The following is a 15,711-nucleotide window of genomic DNA, read 5'->3' on the forward strand; positions in this document are numbered from 1 at the left end:
CCGCCGCCCCCGGCACCACGTAGAACGCCCCCCCCGCCCAGCCCAGGCCCAGGCCGGAGCGGAGCCTGCAGTTCGCCGCCCGAGCCCCGCGCGTCGCCTCCCGCCCGAGGAGGAGGCGGTGGCGGAGCAGGAGGAGGCGCCGCCTTCCCCGCGCCGCGCGCCCTCGCCGTTGTCTGCGCTCCGCTCTGGACCAGTTTGGGGAAGTTGACGGGGCCCGGCGTCGCCCAGATGTGCGACCTCATTGAGCCGCAGCCGGCCGAGAAGATCGGCAAGATGAAGAAGTTGCGGAGAACTTTGTCGGAGAGTTTCAGCCGCATCGGTGAGTGGCGCGCCGCCCCCGCGCCCTCGGCCCCGCGCGCCTGGCACTGGCGATGCGGCGGCCGCCGGGGCGGGCGGGGGCTGCGCGGCGCGCGGAGGGCGGCGGCGACCGTGTCCCGACCCGGGGGTGGGCGACGGCGGGAAGGAGCGGCGGACACCCCTCTCCCTCGGCACCCGGGGGTTCGTGGTGGACGGTTCGAGCCCTGCGGTGTGGGTCCCCGCGCCGTGCCGCTAGCGCGCGGGCTCTCGCGCCTGAAGGGGAGCGACCTGGGGACGCCCCAGACTACGCTCGGGGCCAGGCGGCCGCCTCGGTCACTTATTTTTTGCGCGCAGGCTTCGGTGTTCGGTGTTCAGTCGATCATTGAGCTTTGAAAATGGTCGAAGCGTTGAGGGGAGCCTTGGTATTGTTCAACACATCCAGCCTGAAGAGAAGTGGGACAAACACCTTGGGACCTTTTGTTCAGGACTTCGGGTCCTCGAAAACGAGAGTCGCGCGTTCTGTCCTGAGGGCTCTGGGCTTCCCATGGCTGCAGAGAAACGCGTGCTGCGAACTTGGGTCGACCTTTAGGAATAAGTCACCGAACTTTGACCCCTAGAGCTCTGGAGCTATTGTCTTTAAACCAGCCCGCCCAATGCCCAGCAAATAAAACACGACCTAGAAATATTTAGGAACATTTCAGAATAAATCCATGGCACACAACACTGTGGCAGGGTGACAACAGTGTCACGTAGGATGAGCTTGTTAGATTTCTGGGGTTGGCCAGAGAAACCTTCCCCTTTCAACCTGAAGACGGTAGCCGCCTCCTTAACCGCATAACTTTTATTTATCCAGGTAACTGTTCTCAGCAAGAAAATCTTCCAGACACTAAAAATAACCCCTCGAGTCCTGATGTGGCTTCTAGCCTTTGTTTCATTTGTTTAACCTGTCATCCATGTTAATGAAGGTGTTAATGGAAATTAAGCAGAACGGTGCTTAATTCCTTAAAATAAAACTGCATGAATATTATAGTTATCCTTACATCCGTTCATTCAAAAATAATTAGTGCAGCATAGAATATGCAAACTTTCTTAAAGTCAGAGAAGACATGGATCAATATTTAGCCTAACTTTTTTTTTAACTTAAAATTTCATATTGGTATGCAAAATCTTCTCCAAGGTGACTGCCAAATTATGGTGTGAAATCCATATTTAGTCCTATTTAGTTTTATTTATTGCATTTGTTGGATATTTGCAGTCTCACTCTTAGGAGTTAGAGATGCATATGAAGAGCTCCTATATTCAAAAGAAGTTGGTCACCAAGAGGAGTGTGAGCTAGGTGTTGAGCTTGTGTGCATTATTAAGGTGGGTGTTTCAGTCAGAGACCCAAACCCTGGCAGAGGTGGGCTCTGGAGTCCATTAAACCCTGTTCTAAAACACATTAACTGTATATTTACTAATGCTAATGACTCTGTTGGAGCCCTTCCAATTTTGTGTTAAATAATTCATTGCAATTGAGTCTCAGTAAGAAACCAAGGATGATATTATAAAAATTTCTTATGTTTAAATAATTTCAGGGTTTTGATCGACAATCAGGAAAATTTGGATTAACTACAATGTTGGCAAGTAGGCTATTATAGTTAATTGGATTTCCTAGCTTACTGAGATTTAGTAATGTGAAACTCCTTTTGATTCCACCCCTTGTTAAAATGTCTTCTAAGTTCAAATAGATTTTACTTCCCCTCATTAGGAGACAGTACAGTGAGGTGAACTTTACTGATTAGAGAAGTAGAATTATGGCAAAATGAATCGTTACATATTTTCCTGATGTTCTATATTTTATTTGCAAAATCAAAAAGCAGTTAAATCTGTCTAATTTATTGAGGATTTTTAAGGTTCAGAGGCTGTTTAAATGAGGCTTTACTCTGGGGTTACTTAGTGCACAGAGTAAGGGGGTGGGCTATGTGGAAGATAGAGTGGGGGTTTCCCTTACTGCCACTTGTAGCTGAGTGACCTTACACAGCTCTCAGCTTCCAGATTTCAAGTTTTCAGCTCTGTTATTGGCTCTTAGTGAAATAATGCACATGACATCCTATGTGGTATGTAATAAAGACTCAATAAATGTTCATAATATGTTGTTATGAGTACTAGTGATTGCATCATAATGATATCATTGCTGTAAAAGCAAGGGAAGGTAAGTAAGGGAACAAGTGGACACTGACTTTACAGTAAGCTGAAAGCAGGGTGGGTTTTGGATCTAAGATGACTTTTGATATGAACATACTGATTTAGTATTGCTCTTTTAGTATGATTTAAAAGTATAGTTTGTTATATGGTGAAGCATAGAGTCATTGTTTGTTTAAGCCATAAGAAATTACAACATTTATCTATAGAAAACGAAGATACTTTTTGAAAGTATAGGATAAGCCAACCAATGTTTATTAATAATGTTTCTGACTGTACAGAAGTGACAAAGCTAATGTTTCATTTATTCACACATGAATAATTATGCCAAATTTGTCATTGCACACCTGAAATACTAACTGGCCTGAAATTATTAAAGGTTTAATAAAGCACATTGACTTTTAAACATTAATGCTCTAACATATCTACCAGGGAATGATTCTAATATTGCTCTGGTTCTTTTGTAAAATGGGTGTAATTGAATTTCAAAGTCATGCTTTGATTTCAGCAGTGTTTGTGGTTTTCTACTAAATAGTGTCAATGTGGCCTCTTATTTAGGAGTTACTGTAGTTATAGTAGTTTCAGTTTTTTTTTTTTTTAATTTGACTTGGCATAATCAAAGACAAATAGGCATGTAACTTTCAAAAAGCTTATATCAAAACCCATTTCCTCTTTTCTTATTTTTGAGTGATAGCCTAGGAGAAGAAATGCTTTCTGTAAAATAGCTAGTATAAGATTAAGGTCAAACAGACATTTCTTCATTTTCATTTAAATGCATTTCTTCATACTTACTTGCATTATCACCTAAAGGAAGGAAATTTATGCTCTGGTATTTGAGATGAACTCCGTATGTACCATTTCTTTGAAAGATGTGGTTTATGAGAGAATGGAATAAAAGGAAGGGGCTGTGGTTACTCTGAATTTTTGGGTTTGTTACCTTCTATTGTAAACGTGTAATTGTAGAATCCAATTGTCTTTGATAAATCCATTCTGGCAGAAAAGAGAAATGTAAGGTTAATAGTTAAATTTAACTATTGTACCCTATCTTCCCTCAATGTAGGTTCAAAAGGTTTTAACTTCTGTGGACTGGAATTTATATCTGTGATCCTTTCAAGAGAGAGTAGTATACGGTTTTTGTGTGCCAAAAGTTTAGTTTCTCAAGATGTAAGAGGCAATTTTTTTTTTTTTTTTTTTTGCTATTGAGGTAGAACTCATTAATTCAGGAATAATTATCGAGTACCTCTTATTTGTCAGATTTTGCTGGCACTCAGATTCTGTGAGCATTGTTACCAGTCCCTGTCCTCAAGGACTTTAAGAGAAGACAGATCAATGGATGGACATTGACAATATAGAGTGACAAATCAATATCATGAAGACTAGCATAATTTGCTATTGGAGAACATAGGAAAGGTGCCACTTTAGTCTTGGTGAGATCATGGCAAGCTTTCTAGAAGAAGTAATGTCTGAGTAGAGGACTGAATAGAATTTCTGATATTCTTAAATGGTTTAATATATGCTCCTTTGATCTTCTTTGAGAGTTACATTGGAAATGCTGAGATAAATGTTGCATTCGTTCAAATAAAAAATAATATAAGCTCCTTTGTAAGCCCAGAAAAAACTGTAATATGCTTGTTATTCCACAGTATCCTTGAAGACAGTTATAATTGTGGGCTTACATTTACATGAATGATTAATAGTAATTAGGGAATATAATCACTAGTGAAATGTTGTGTGCTGTTTAGGTCAGAGTTGATTCATCAGTAGCCTGATAAATATTTGGCAGGCACCTTTAATTGAGCTTTGTTATTATTAACTGCTGTTCAGAACAAAGATTCAATATTAAAAGAAATTGTAAGATGTCAATCTAGCAATGAAAGGTTTCAATGGGGTTCAGTAAAAGGTTTCAATGGGTTATTGTCCCCTGGGCTTAAGAATATTGTGTAGGGGAAAACATCTGGCTTCTTGCTGCTTAAATTGTAGAAAATATCCTGAAATTCCCTCTCTATTTCCATTTTTTCTTCCTACCTACAGACTTTATCCAGAGGTTGGGAAGTCAGGGGGCAAAAAGAAAACAGTCAAATCTGGCTGTTGAAGACCTTCTAATTTTCTGTTCTCTTCATCTGTCAGCATGAAGGTCTTCAGTCCATACTTGCAGTTCTCTAAGGAATTGTAGTTCTTATTGGATGCTTTGCTTTAGAAAACCCATGACTAAATTTCCAGAAATTCTGTCATGGCTAAAAGAAAGAAAATACATTTTAAAGTTTGGGCTGTGAATTATAAGCTTGCTGCTGTAGCTTTCCACCTTGTGAGACAGCCACGTAACATACTTCCTATTAACCTGTGTTAAATAAGCTAGGTATGAGGTTGTACAGTAATTGTCTTTGTACTTACAATCAATGAGCTAATCATTTCAAATTTAAAAAAGTTTTTTCTTGGATGGGGCAACTTGTCTATATCTACATAGTTTATAAATATCAAGGAGTCACTAGTGAAGTATGTTAGTTAAAGGATATGCCTTGGCTTGAGAGGGAGGGAGGGATACGGCCTAGTAATATTGTTAACTGATGTTAAAGAACATCTTTAAATGAGAAGTTTTGTATTCCAGTGAAAATATAGCTGTGGAGACAATCATTTAGGATCTTATCTTTCTATCAAAATAAGTTATTTTAGATTTAATGTAAGGTAAGTCAATAACATATGTACAAGCAATTGATAAGGTAAAATGTTGGAGACTAAGGTAGGTCTATATTTTTCAGCCAGAGGAAATTGTTCTCTAAAAAAGGAGGCAGAGAAATCTATGATAGGTGAATTCTTAGAGAAAAGGAGAAGGCTTAGTGTTAAGCTTTCAAGAACATGTTATTTCCCTCAACCTATTCTCGTTGTCCTTAATTCACCACAAACATACACTTTTTGAGGTTTTGTTTTAATTTTTTAAATCAAAGCACCATTGGTTTACATTGTTGCTAGTATTTTCTAAGTATCGGATCGCCTCCCCACTAGGTGGACCACCATAGTGCACTCACCGCCAAAGCACCCGTAGTTCACCACCATAATCCATTGTGCTTTCTCCCCACTTTGTTCTTGCCCCTGTCCTAGTTGCTGCCTCAGTTCTGTGGTCACTAAAAGGCTAGTTTTTAGTTTGATTTTATCAGACCCTTTGTTTGGTTTCTTTATATGCCACATTCAAGTAACACCACTGGTCTTTGCTTTTCTCCTGACTTTGCTTAGTGTAATCCCTTCCAGCGCCATCCATGTTGCCGCAAATAGCACAAATTTATCTTTTTGATAGTTGAGTAGTATTCCATTGTGCATATATACCACGTCTTCTTGATGCACTCATCTGTTTTGGGGCATTTAGGTTGTTTCCACAGTTTGGCTTTTGTAAATAGTGCCACAGTAAACATGGGCGTGCAAGTTTCCCTTTGAATTAGTGATTTTGTGTTCTTCAGGAAGATACCTAGGAGTGGAGTTAGAGTCATATGACAGATCCATTTTCAGTCTGTTTAGAAACCTCCACACCACTTTCCATAGGGGCAGGACCAGTCTGCATTCCCTCCAGCAGTGCAGGAGGGTTCCTTTGTCTCTACTTCCTTGCCAACACTTGTTTCTGGTCTTTTTGATGTGGGCCATTCTCACGGGTGTGAGGTGGTATCTCATTGGGTTTTTTTTTATTTTTATTTTTTATAGAGGCATGTTTTCTTTCTTTCTTTATTTGTTTGTTTGTTTATACATGCACTGGGTACAGTCAGAAGCGCGGGAGGGTGAGAGAATTCACCAGAGCCAGAGCGGGGAGCAGAGCAGGCAGAAGGACCGAAGTACACTGCTGAGGGGAGCAGCGGGCGGCAGGAGAGGTCTGCGTGCCATGCGGGACCCTCCTCCGGTGGCCGGGGAGCAGCCGGGGATCCAACCGGCGCCGCAGGGGCCGCGGGCAGCTTCGCAACCCAGCGCTCAACCGCTGCGCCACCGGGGAGGCCCTCTCATTGGGGTTTTGATTTGCTTTTCCCTGACATTTTAAAAAGACAATTTATTGTATAACAGAGAAAATAACCTTTTCAGAATTACCGCACTATATAAACTTTGTTATGATCGCTTCTGTTTAGGCACATGACTTCTCTATGAGCTTAATTGCCAAAATTATAATTTACTTTCTATTGCTTCTGTCAGAACATAGCTTTCCAAGTAAGAGCTACTGAAGTGTTTTTATTCAAATAGAACTATCCTGGGTAGCCCAGTAAACATCTCTGCACAATTCTGTAAGTTTGAAATGTGTTTTCTGCTAGTGGTTTCAGGTAAATTAGCTGCCTTGTGTATTTGTGAAACAGTCAAAATAACTTTAGGATTAAAGGAACAAGATGTTTCCTAGTGCTCAGAGTGCTAAAACTGCAGTTCTGAAGCCATGTGTATTTAAAATAATATTTACCAGCTAGTGCCTCTGAAATATTCTGAATGCATTGTTTCCTTTGGTGATACTTTGTTAGAAAATTTATGGTGCTGAAATGGCTGAATAATGCCTCTGCAGTGCTTATCTTACAAGCTGGTGTTTCCTCACCATGCTTCAACTTCTTTCAGCATGAAGATCTCATTCTGGGCACCATGCAGAGCAGGACTCATCCTAACAATTATTTTGGCAGGTCCCTAATCATGCCTGATGGTATATGCTCAGAAACCAGAAGGTTAAAGGAAAATTTAAGATTTCTTTGTGACTTTCATGAAAACATTTTCCTCGTAAAGAAAAGACAAGGAAGATAGGCATACTTCTTTTCCATCCTTGGGAGGATAGTTCCATTTACATATTTATGAAAAATGTTTCCCAAGGATGCATGCCTGCTGTGCAGTTCTTTTTCCCATTTGCAGCTTTTGTATTTGTGTCACAATATTGTTTTTCAGGTTAGGTTACAGTTTTACTTTTTGAAATGAAAGCACCCGTTACCGCTTTATGTTTTATTTTTTATTTTCTAGAACTTACTTTGTCTGGGATGTTTCACAATAACTATTTCCTTTCCCTTTTTATTTTATAGCTTTGAAGAAAGATGACACCACCTTTGATGAGGTAGGTTAAATTTCATTATCTAATGTTAAATGTATTTAGTTACTGCCAGGTAAAGTTAATAGGTGTCAATTTCGCACTTAGACACAGAAAAAAGTCTTCAAAAAAACCAAGAGAGTTTTATTTAGTTATGTTATATTGTTTCCCAATTTTAATAATCATTCAAGTGAATTTTAGGAGCAATCAGCAGAAATGTCTTTTTAAACTACAAAAAACCAAACACCATGAAAGGCACATGCAGGCCTTTGTCTTTTGCCTTCTCCATGGTGGTGGTGCTGGCAAAGCCCCGAATGATGTACGTGCTTAGGGCAAGTCTGGAGCTGCTGGTAAGTTGGGCACCAGGCTCCCTTGCAGCCTCCTCTGAATCAGAGTGTGATGCCATGTGGACGCCACTTATTGTCTGTGAGATCCCCAAAGGAGGAGCTGACTTTTCCCGTTCTACTTTTCCTATTCTTTGTCTATCAGATCTGTCTCTATCTACTTGTCACCAAATAGGGAAAAAAAGGCCCTTTCAAGTATGGCAGAGGAGTTTATATGTACATAATAGTATTCTGATTTTTAAATTGTTTTTTTTTTTCCTGTTTTTTTTTTTGTAGTATCGGTGGGCATCAGCAAGGAAATGAAGTGTTTATAACTTGTTCTCTAGGATGTTGTAGAGTGAAATGTTTCATCGTCACTGCAGAAAGGCACAGCAATTGATCTGTGTTGTAAACTGGGCCACGTGTGTGTACACAGTGTATATGTGTATGTGTACTGTGTTTACACAGTACAGATGAACACAGATGTATCTACACATGCCCGTGAACACAGATGTATCTACACATGCCTGTTATGTAGTCTAATGAAAGCATAAAGCATAGATTCGTTTGGTTGCTCTTGCTGGATTAGTTTTAACAGTTGTAGATTCCATGAAATATGCTGCCTCACCTCCCTCTACTGTGGGAAAGCACATTTGTGCTCATGGAAAGTCCCCTCAGCCGTGGGGCTGGCTGTGGTACAGGGCAGCACCACTCAGGGACAGCCTGCTCCAGACCGGGATTTCTGGAGGGGGCCACGTCATTTGGCTCTCACGGTCTGCTGCTTCCTCTTCTGCACCTGTTCTGTTTTGCTATGGGCCCAACTCTACAAGGCTTTGTGTCCCGCCACTCCAAAGCACTTCCTCTGCCAGCATTCCTGAGACATGCTGTAAAACTCAGTTATTCTAGACCCAAAGCAATAGAGGAATCTTTCTCATCTGTAGTAGGCAATAATGATGTTTTCTAAACCTGTATTTCTGGAATTTCTGCAGTGTGGACTGAGATGTTTGTAGGAGAGTATTTTCTTTTCAGAAGAAATCAATGTGAGAATATTGGACACCTTTGCTCTCTTTATAAGAACAATCTCCCTCTAATTATGGATGAAATTTCAACTTACATAAGAAAGAAAAATGAGGAAAAGAGAAAAAAGTTCCCAAATCCTATTATCCAACTACAACCACCGTTGAATGGACTTCTTGCTTCTTTACCTGTGTTTAAAAAAAATCAAGCAACCAAACTCTAGCCCGTATATTATGCCCAGTGTTTTTCTTCTAATCTACAACATGTTTTTCCATGTTTCCACAGATGAATCCTAATGATCATTAGGAGTTAAAAAAGCTTCTTTAAATATCATTGCTAATGATTGTATGTTATTCTGTCATGTGGGAGCAACATGAGCTTGCAAAAAAAATCTGAGGTCATGGCCTAGATGAAAGTTAAGGATGTATATATGTCTGGCTTATAACTAATTATCTGCCCTTTCTTAACCACCAAACCTCTGCATTGTCAAAGATCTGAATTTTGCAAAGTGTTTTTCTATCTCTGTGCCATGAGATAAATCAATAAATCAGAGAATGTTATACCTGAAAGAACACTGGGAATCATGTGACCTTTCATCATTTCACAGATGAAATTGAGGTCCAGAGAGGGCAGGTAATGTCCAGTTAATCAGGGGTGGACCCAGGGCCAGAAGCCTGTGAGACAGCAGTAGTGAAGACCTATAAACCTTAACTCAACTACCCTTTCTAGGGCAATTGAATTATTCGGTCCGTGTCTTTTATGAAAATAGACTTAACAATACATAGAAGATGGAAGGGCTTGGCTTCAAATTAAGAATTAGGGCTCTGAGGAGGGTTATGTTTAGATAGTCTTCTAAAATTCCACACAAAGCATCATGTGATGATTTACATACTAAAAACTGAAAATATTGTCTGAGACCAACCATATTTTAGATTCTTTGAGAGCATGACTGTGTTCACCTTCTTAATTCCTTTAATGTCTTGCACATGGTTAATAGGCAATAAATATCTTTGTTTTTTCCTGTAATTTTTTTTTTTTTTTTTTTTTGCGGTGACATGGTTTACAACACTGTGTATGATTTAGGAGTATAGGTCCACACCTCTTCAGATGTTTGTTACCACACCACACCACACCCAGCCCCAAAGCACCCATAATCCTCCACTATCATCCATTGGGCCCTTTCTTCCCTTTAAATCCCCATGCCCCCCCTCCCCCCATAAGCCTTAATTCTAAGATTGGTTTTGGTTTAGTTTTGTATGTTCCTTTGTCTTTGTCCTGACATTTCATTTAGCACAATCCCCTCCAGTTCTGTCTATGTTGTAACAAATGGCAAGATTTCATGTCTTTTTATGAGTGAGTAGCATTCCATCTAGTAAATACCTTATGAGTAACTATCTGGCAGTTAAGGACAAGGAGTATTTGAACCAAGGGACAAAGCATGTGGGTTCTCATTTTCCACTTCCTAGCAATTTGGATAAATCATTTAATTTACCCAGGGTTCAGTTTTCTCTCTTGCTATATCAATCAGTTGGACTAGGATCCATCAAGTTGCTTTCATCTCTAAATGTAAGCTGGACTACTGAATAAAAATCAGCACTACGTTATAGTCTGACCAGAAAAGAGTTCCAGATCTGTGATTATGTGAACAGTAAATAACTGAGCTCTGATTATCTTCAGGTTATAGTAGTAGAAGTTTCCTTGAACTCCTGGCCTTCTTCCATTTCTCCTCTCCGGGAGTTGGGGGGCGCCTAGGTCCTTTGGAATTCATCTTAGTCTTGAAACCTGGGGTCAGAGCCAGCTTCTTAGGTAAGCACTGAGGTGAGGTGTGGCAACTCTCTCCTTACTTAGTATTTTTGAGCTGGAGGGCTCCTTATCTCAAGGAGTGCCTGGAGCTAGAGTGTAGTTGCTACTCCCTGATTCCTATGGAAAATTCCCTACAGTATATGTAAGTGTTTGACCTAGAAGGAAGGAGAAAAAGAATATAGATCTATTTGAAAGGCTTATTTATTGCTAAAGCTGAGGTTCCATGACTGCTAATTTTGAAAACCAGCCTGGAATTATTTTCAGGAACTCTGTTTGTTTTAAAGATTTATCTGTTTATACATACAAGAACTGTGGGGTGAGAGGATTCACCAGAGACAGAGTAGGGAATAGACAGGTGGATCAACTGAAATACACTGCTGAGGGTAGCAGCAGGTGAGTCAGGAGAGGTCTGCTGCACCATGTGGGTAGCTCCCTGGCCGGGGATTGAACTCATGCTGCAGTGGCTGCGGACAGCTTCATAGGTTGTGTCTTAACCCCCATTCCTCCACCTGCTGTATCTAATTCTTCCAGCCTATGACCCATCAGCCCTCCTTTGTTTCCTTCTCTGTTCACTCCTGTACATCACTCCCTGGCCAATATCCTCAATGGCCTTACCCCTTTGTATTTGGTTTGTAATCTACTCTGCCAGCCCTCGATTTTGACCTGGCATTTTTTCCTTTCTTACCCAGTGGCTGCCAAGAACTGCTTGAGGAAATCACTCTATAAATAAATTTATCATCTCTAGCCTTTGCTGGAACCTCAGGCAACTGTGTACAGTGTTACACTGTGTGGCTGGCCTGTTTCCTGCTGAAACCTCTCCACTCCCTTCAAACTTTCTCACCACCCTTCTCCACCCTTTCTTCTTCAGTAGATGACTTTCCTTCTGTATTAGTTTGCTATAGTTACCATGGCAAAGTACCATCAACTGGTTGACTTAAACTAGAGAAATGGAATGCCTCACAGTTCTGGAGACTGAAAGTCTGAGACTGGAAGTCTGGTTTCTTCTGAGGGCTGTGAAGGAAGAATCTGTTCCAGACCTGTTTTCTTAGCTTGTGGATAGCCATCCTCTCCTTGTGTGTCTTCCCGTCATCTTCCCTTAATGAATGGTTTATCCAGATTCCTCTCTTTTAATAAAGAGATCAATCATACTACATTAGGGACTTACCCTACTCTGGTATTACCTCATTTTAATTTAATTACATCTGCAATGACTCTGCTGCCAAATTAGATCACATTTGGAGGTATTGGTGAGTAAGTCTTCAACAAAGGAATTTTTGATGGACACAGTTCAATACTTAACACCCTCTGACTTCTGGAACATTTAATACTGTAAGGATGTCAGCACCTTGTCCACACATGTACCTTCATTTGCTCCAATCTCATTTTCTTTTTATTTTTGATCTCAGAGGCTGACGTTCTGTTCTCCCGTCGTAGGCTAGCTCCTCCTATTGCTTGGTTCCTTTTGCTCCTGTCCTTTCTGTAAGTTTGCATAATTGATTCTTCCATTTCTTTTCTGTGCTTCTTGCTCCTCCTTTTCATAGCTGTTGCCATAGGCTCTGAACATGGTTAAACCTCTCTCATCGCTTGCATGATAATGGAAACCCTCCATCCTCTCTTGTCTTTTCTTCCTGCTTTCCTTGAGTGTTTTGTCTCTCGCTTTGGGCCGCTTCCTTATTATACTCGCATCAGTGCGGCTGACTCAGCTCTCTGTACTGCACTCCATATCCATATATCCATCCGCCCTTTTTTAAAAAAATATTTATTTATTTATGCATACAAAAACTGGGGTACAGGCCAGAGGTGTGTTGGGGGGGTGAGAGGATTCACCAGAGACAGAGTGGGGAACAGAACAGGCAGATTGACGGAAATACACTGCTGAGGGGAGCAGTGGGCCAGGCAGGAGAGATCTGCCGCGCCATGTGGGTAGCTCCCTGGCCTTGGATCGAACCCATGCTGTGGACAGCTTCACAGTACTGAGATTTAATCCCTTGTACCACCAGGGAGGCCCCATCCACCCTTTAGATGTTTCTGCCTCCATCTCTCACAGTCACCTTGATTTCAGCACATACAAAACGTTAATTCCTGTATTCCCTAAACCTGAACTTTTTCTCTTTCCTGTCTCAGAGATTGGCTTTATCTGATATCATACTAAACTTCCCTCCAACTCCCATATTTGTAGAAACTATAAACCATACACCAGACATTGGCTGGGTTCTTGTTCTCTCCTGTGATCTCTGTTCCTGCTGCTGAACTGACCAGTGAGCCTCATTATCTCTTACCTGGACTTGCAGTATCTTCTAACTGGTTTTCTTACCTGTAGTTTGCCTCTTTTTTTTTTTTTTTTTTAAAGATTTATTTATTTGTTCATACAAGCACTGGGTACAGTCAGAAGCACAGAAGGGTAAGAGAATTCACCAGAGCCAGAGCGGAGAGCAGAACAGGCAGACTGACAAAGTACACTGCTGAGGGGAGCAGCGGGTGGCAGGAGAGGGTTGCGCGCCGTGTGGGACCCTCGCCGCCAGCTGGGGATTGAACTGGCGCTGCAAAGACTGCAGGCAGCTCCACAGCCCAGCGCTCAACCTTTGCGCCACCAGGGGAGGCCCTGTAGTTTGCCTCTTATTTCAATAAAATGATGCCTATGAATTACTAGTCACTCTGTTCTTCTGCTTTAAAAGTTCTCTGTCAGCTGTTAAGTTCAAGCCCAATCTCCTACCTTGACTTTCAGTGGCCTTTCATGATCTTCCCTATTTTTTACCCTGTTCATCGGGTCATCTCTTGTTTGAATGCCTTCATTCCACTTCTAGTTGCTACCACTTCACTTAGGACTTTACTGCTTTACCTACTTTGTTCCAATAACCTCTTAATTGATCTCACTGTTCTGTCTCTTACTCCTGCATTCCAGCCTCCCCTAAACATCTTCCTTGTTATGATACTTCCCAGTTCAGGTGAGTTCAGAGATTTGTGCATCAGGTGTTTACTGATGTCTGTTTTATAGCAGATTCTACGTGAGCTCTGAACCTGACTTAATCTAGTTGGTCTCGCGGAATTCAGTCCCGTTGGTATTTGAAGGTTGACCAGCTTTTTTCAACGTGGGGTGTTGGATTTGGATGCAGTTTTAATTTCATTTTCTCTTATAGTAAGATTTTATGTTACGTTATGTTCTGTTTTATTTTTACCAGCCCTGCAATTTGATAAGAGGTTCACAGATGCAGTAGCCTCTGAAACATGCAAGTTTAGAAATTTACAGACTGTTCCCCTCTGAGTATACTGGTAATCTGTCAAGTCATTATATTTTGAAATCAACATTTTGGGTGGCTGAAAAAGCACCTCACTTCCTCTTTAATTCTTTCATTGGAAATTTAGTTGACATTTTCAGATGCTTAAAACTTGCGCTACTTCACGTTTTCCTTTCTTTAAACGTTTGATCACATTTACCATCTCCCTAATTATGGTAAATGTAATTACCATAATTATGCCTAGTTCCAGACAGTGGCTAGAATGTCTGGGTAGTACTGTAAAGATTCAGAGAGGAAGTACATGTCACAGAATACAAAATGTATGACATTTGGGAGAATTAGTCACTTTCGCATTCTTAATTCCCGAAAGGCAGAATGTCATAGAAATCGAAAGTGGCAGTAGTGTTCTGATGCTCTCTTGGGGGCACAGCATCCTGACGGCTGCCCTTCAGCTTGTAAAGGTGGTTGGGGCACCCTCAGGGTAGTGCTTTCATTTGCCTTTGCTTTTATTTGCAGAAAGCTGGCCTTTGGTGTAGGAGGTCTCTCTATACAACCTAGGAATTTATAATTTTCTTTAGCAGGTACAAAATGGGCCCAGCTACAGGGAATACATTATGCCCATTTTCCTTCTCACTGAAATTTGAGTCACTGATTCATAATCTGCAAACTCTTAAATTGCTCGATTGCAGTTTAGATGACCTCTTATTCTGGGAGCCATAATGGTAATTGAAATCAGCAAACCCAGGGGTTAGTGTTCTCTTGAGGATAGGCATCAAGGTCCACATTTAATCTGGACTTTGCTGACCAAATGTGTGACAGACACACATTTCTAAACGATTCTTCTCTGAGGGATGTCTCCATTAAATGTTTTTTGTATAGTTAAAAACACAATTCCTATTCTCTGTACCATAAAATTTACAAAGACACAATTACAAAAAACTGGAACCAGTGGTTTGCTCTCAATTTTGCAAGCTTTTTTTCTCCAGATGCATCAATGTCTCAGGTGTCTCGAAGGAGCCCTTTCACCAGCAAAAGACAATTACTGAAGGAATACTCACTTTTTCCTTTTGAACTATTTTATTTTCAATATATCAGGTTGGTTCTGGTTATTGTTTCAATTTATTAGTTTCAAATTTTTATTTTCTTTCTTTTTTTTTAACAATTTGGTATTCTTTTCTTTTCTTTTTTTAAAATATTTATTTATTTATTTATTTATTTATACAAGCATTAGGTACAGTCAGAAGCACGGGAGGGTGAGAGAATTCACCAGAGCCAGAGCAGGTAACAGAATAGGCAGACTGACGAAATACACTGCTTAGGGGAGCAGTGGGCGTGGCAGGAGAGGTCTGCGCGCCAGGTGGGACCCTCGCTGGGGGATTAAACTGGAGCTGCAGAGGCTGTGGGCAGCTTCACAGCCCAGCACAAAACTGCTCTGCCACCAGGGGAGGCCCTCAAATTTTTATTTTCTTTCTTCCCTTCCTTCTTCTCTCTTTCTCCCTTCCTCCCTTCCCTTTTGTTTTATCCATATGAGCCTGGGGATTTTCTTAAAAATTTTTTTTTTTAATGATCTGAAAATATGGCAGTACTATTTATGACAGTCCCTTTCAATGCAACATTATGTGCTGAATTTTTTAATAATGAGATTAATAGTTTTCTTGTATAATTTGTTTTTTAATAGCTATTATAAATTCTAAATTCCATACTATTAAGTATATGCATGGATAAGGAATGTGTTGAAAAAAATTTTAAGGGTTTTATGACCATGTAGTTAAAGTAGAAAAGTTGTTTCGACATGTAATAGTAACAGCCTAAAATACATTAGGGAGTACTC

General features: G+C 40.7%; 1 protein-coding gene across 2 annotated transcripts in view; it reads left to right on the forward strand.

Annotated features, from left to right (window-relative positions):
• Positions 1 to 228: 228 nt before the first annotated feature.
• The window catches only part of CDK14 (cyclin dependent kinase 14), a gene marked incomplete at both ends in the record, with an annotated part of 470,170 nt that continues 454,687 nt past the window's right edge, over positions 229 to 15,711 (forward strand). For both annotated transcript variants that reach the window (XM_084229436.1, XM_084229437.1), the window contains 2 exons: positions 229 to 319; positions 7,497 to 7,528. In XM_084229436.1, coding sequence (XP_084085562.1) covers positions 229 to 319; positions 7,497 to 7,528 — 123 coding nt within the window. The remainder of the gene's footprint in view (positions 320 to 7,496; positions 7,529 to 15,711) is intronic.

Source organism: Talpa europaea, assembly GCF_964194135.1.
Source record: "Talpa europaea genome assembly, chromosome: 3".
NCBI classification, from domain to species: Eukaryota; Metazoa; Chordata; class Mammalia; order Eulipotyphla; family Talpidae; genus Talpa; species Talpa europaea.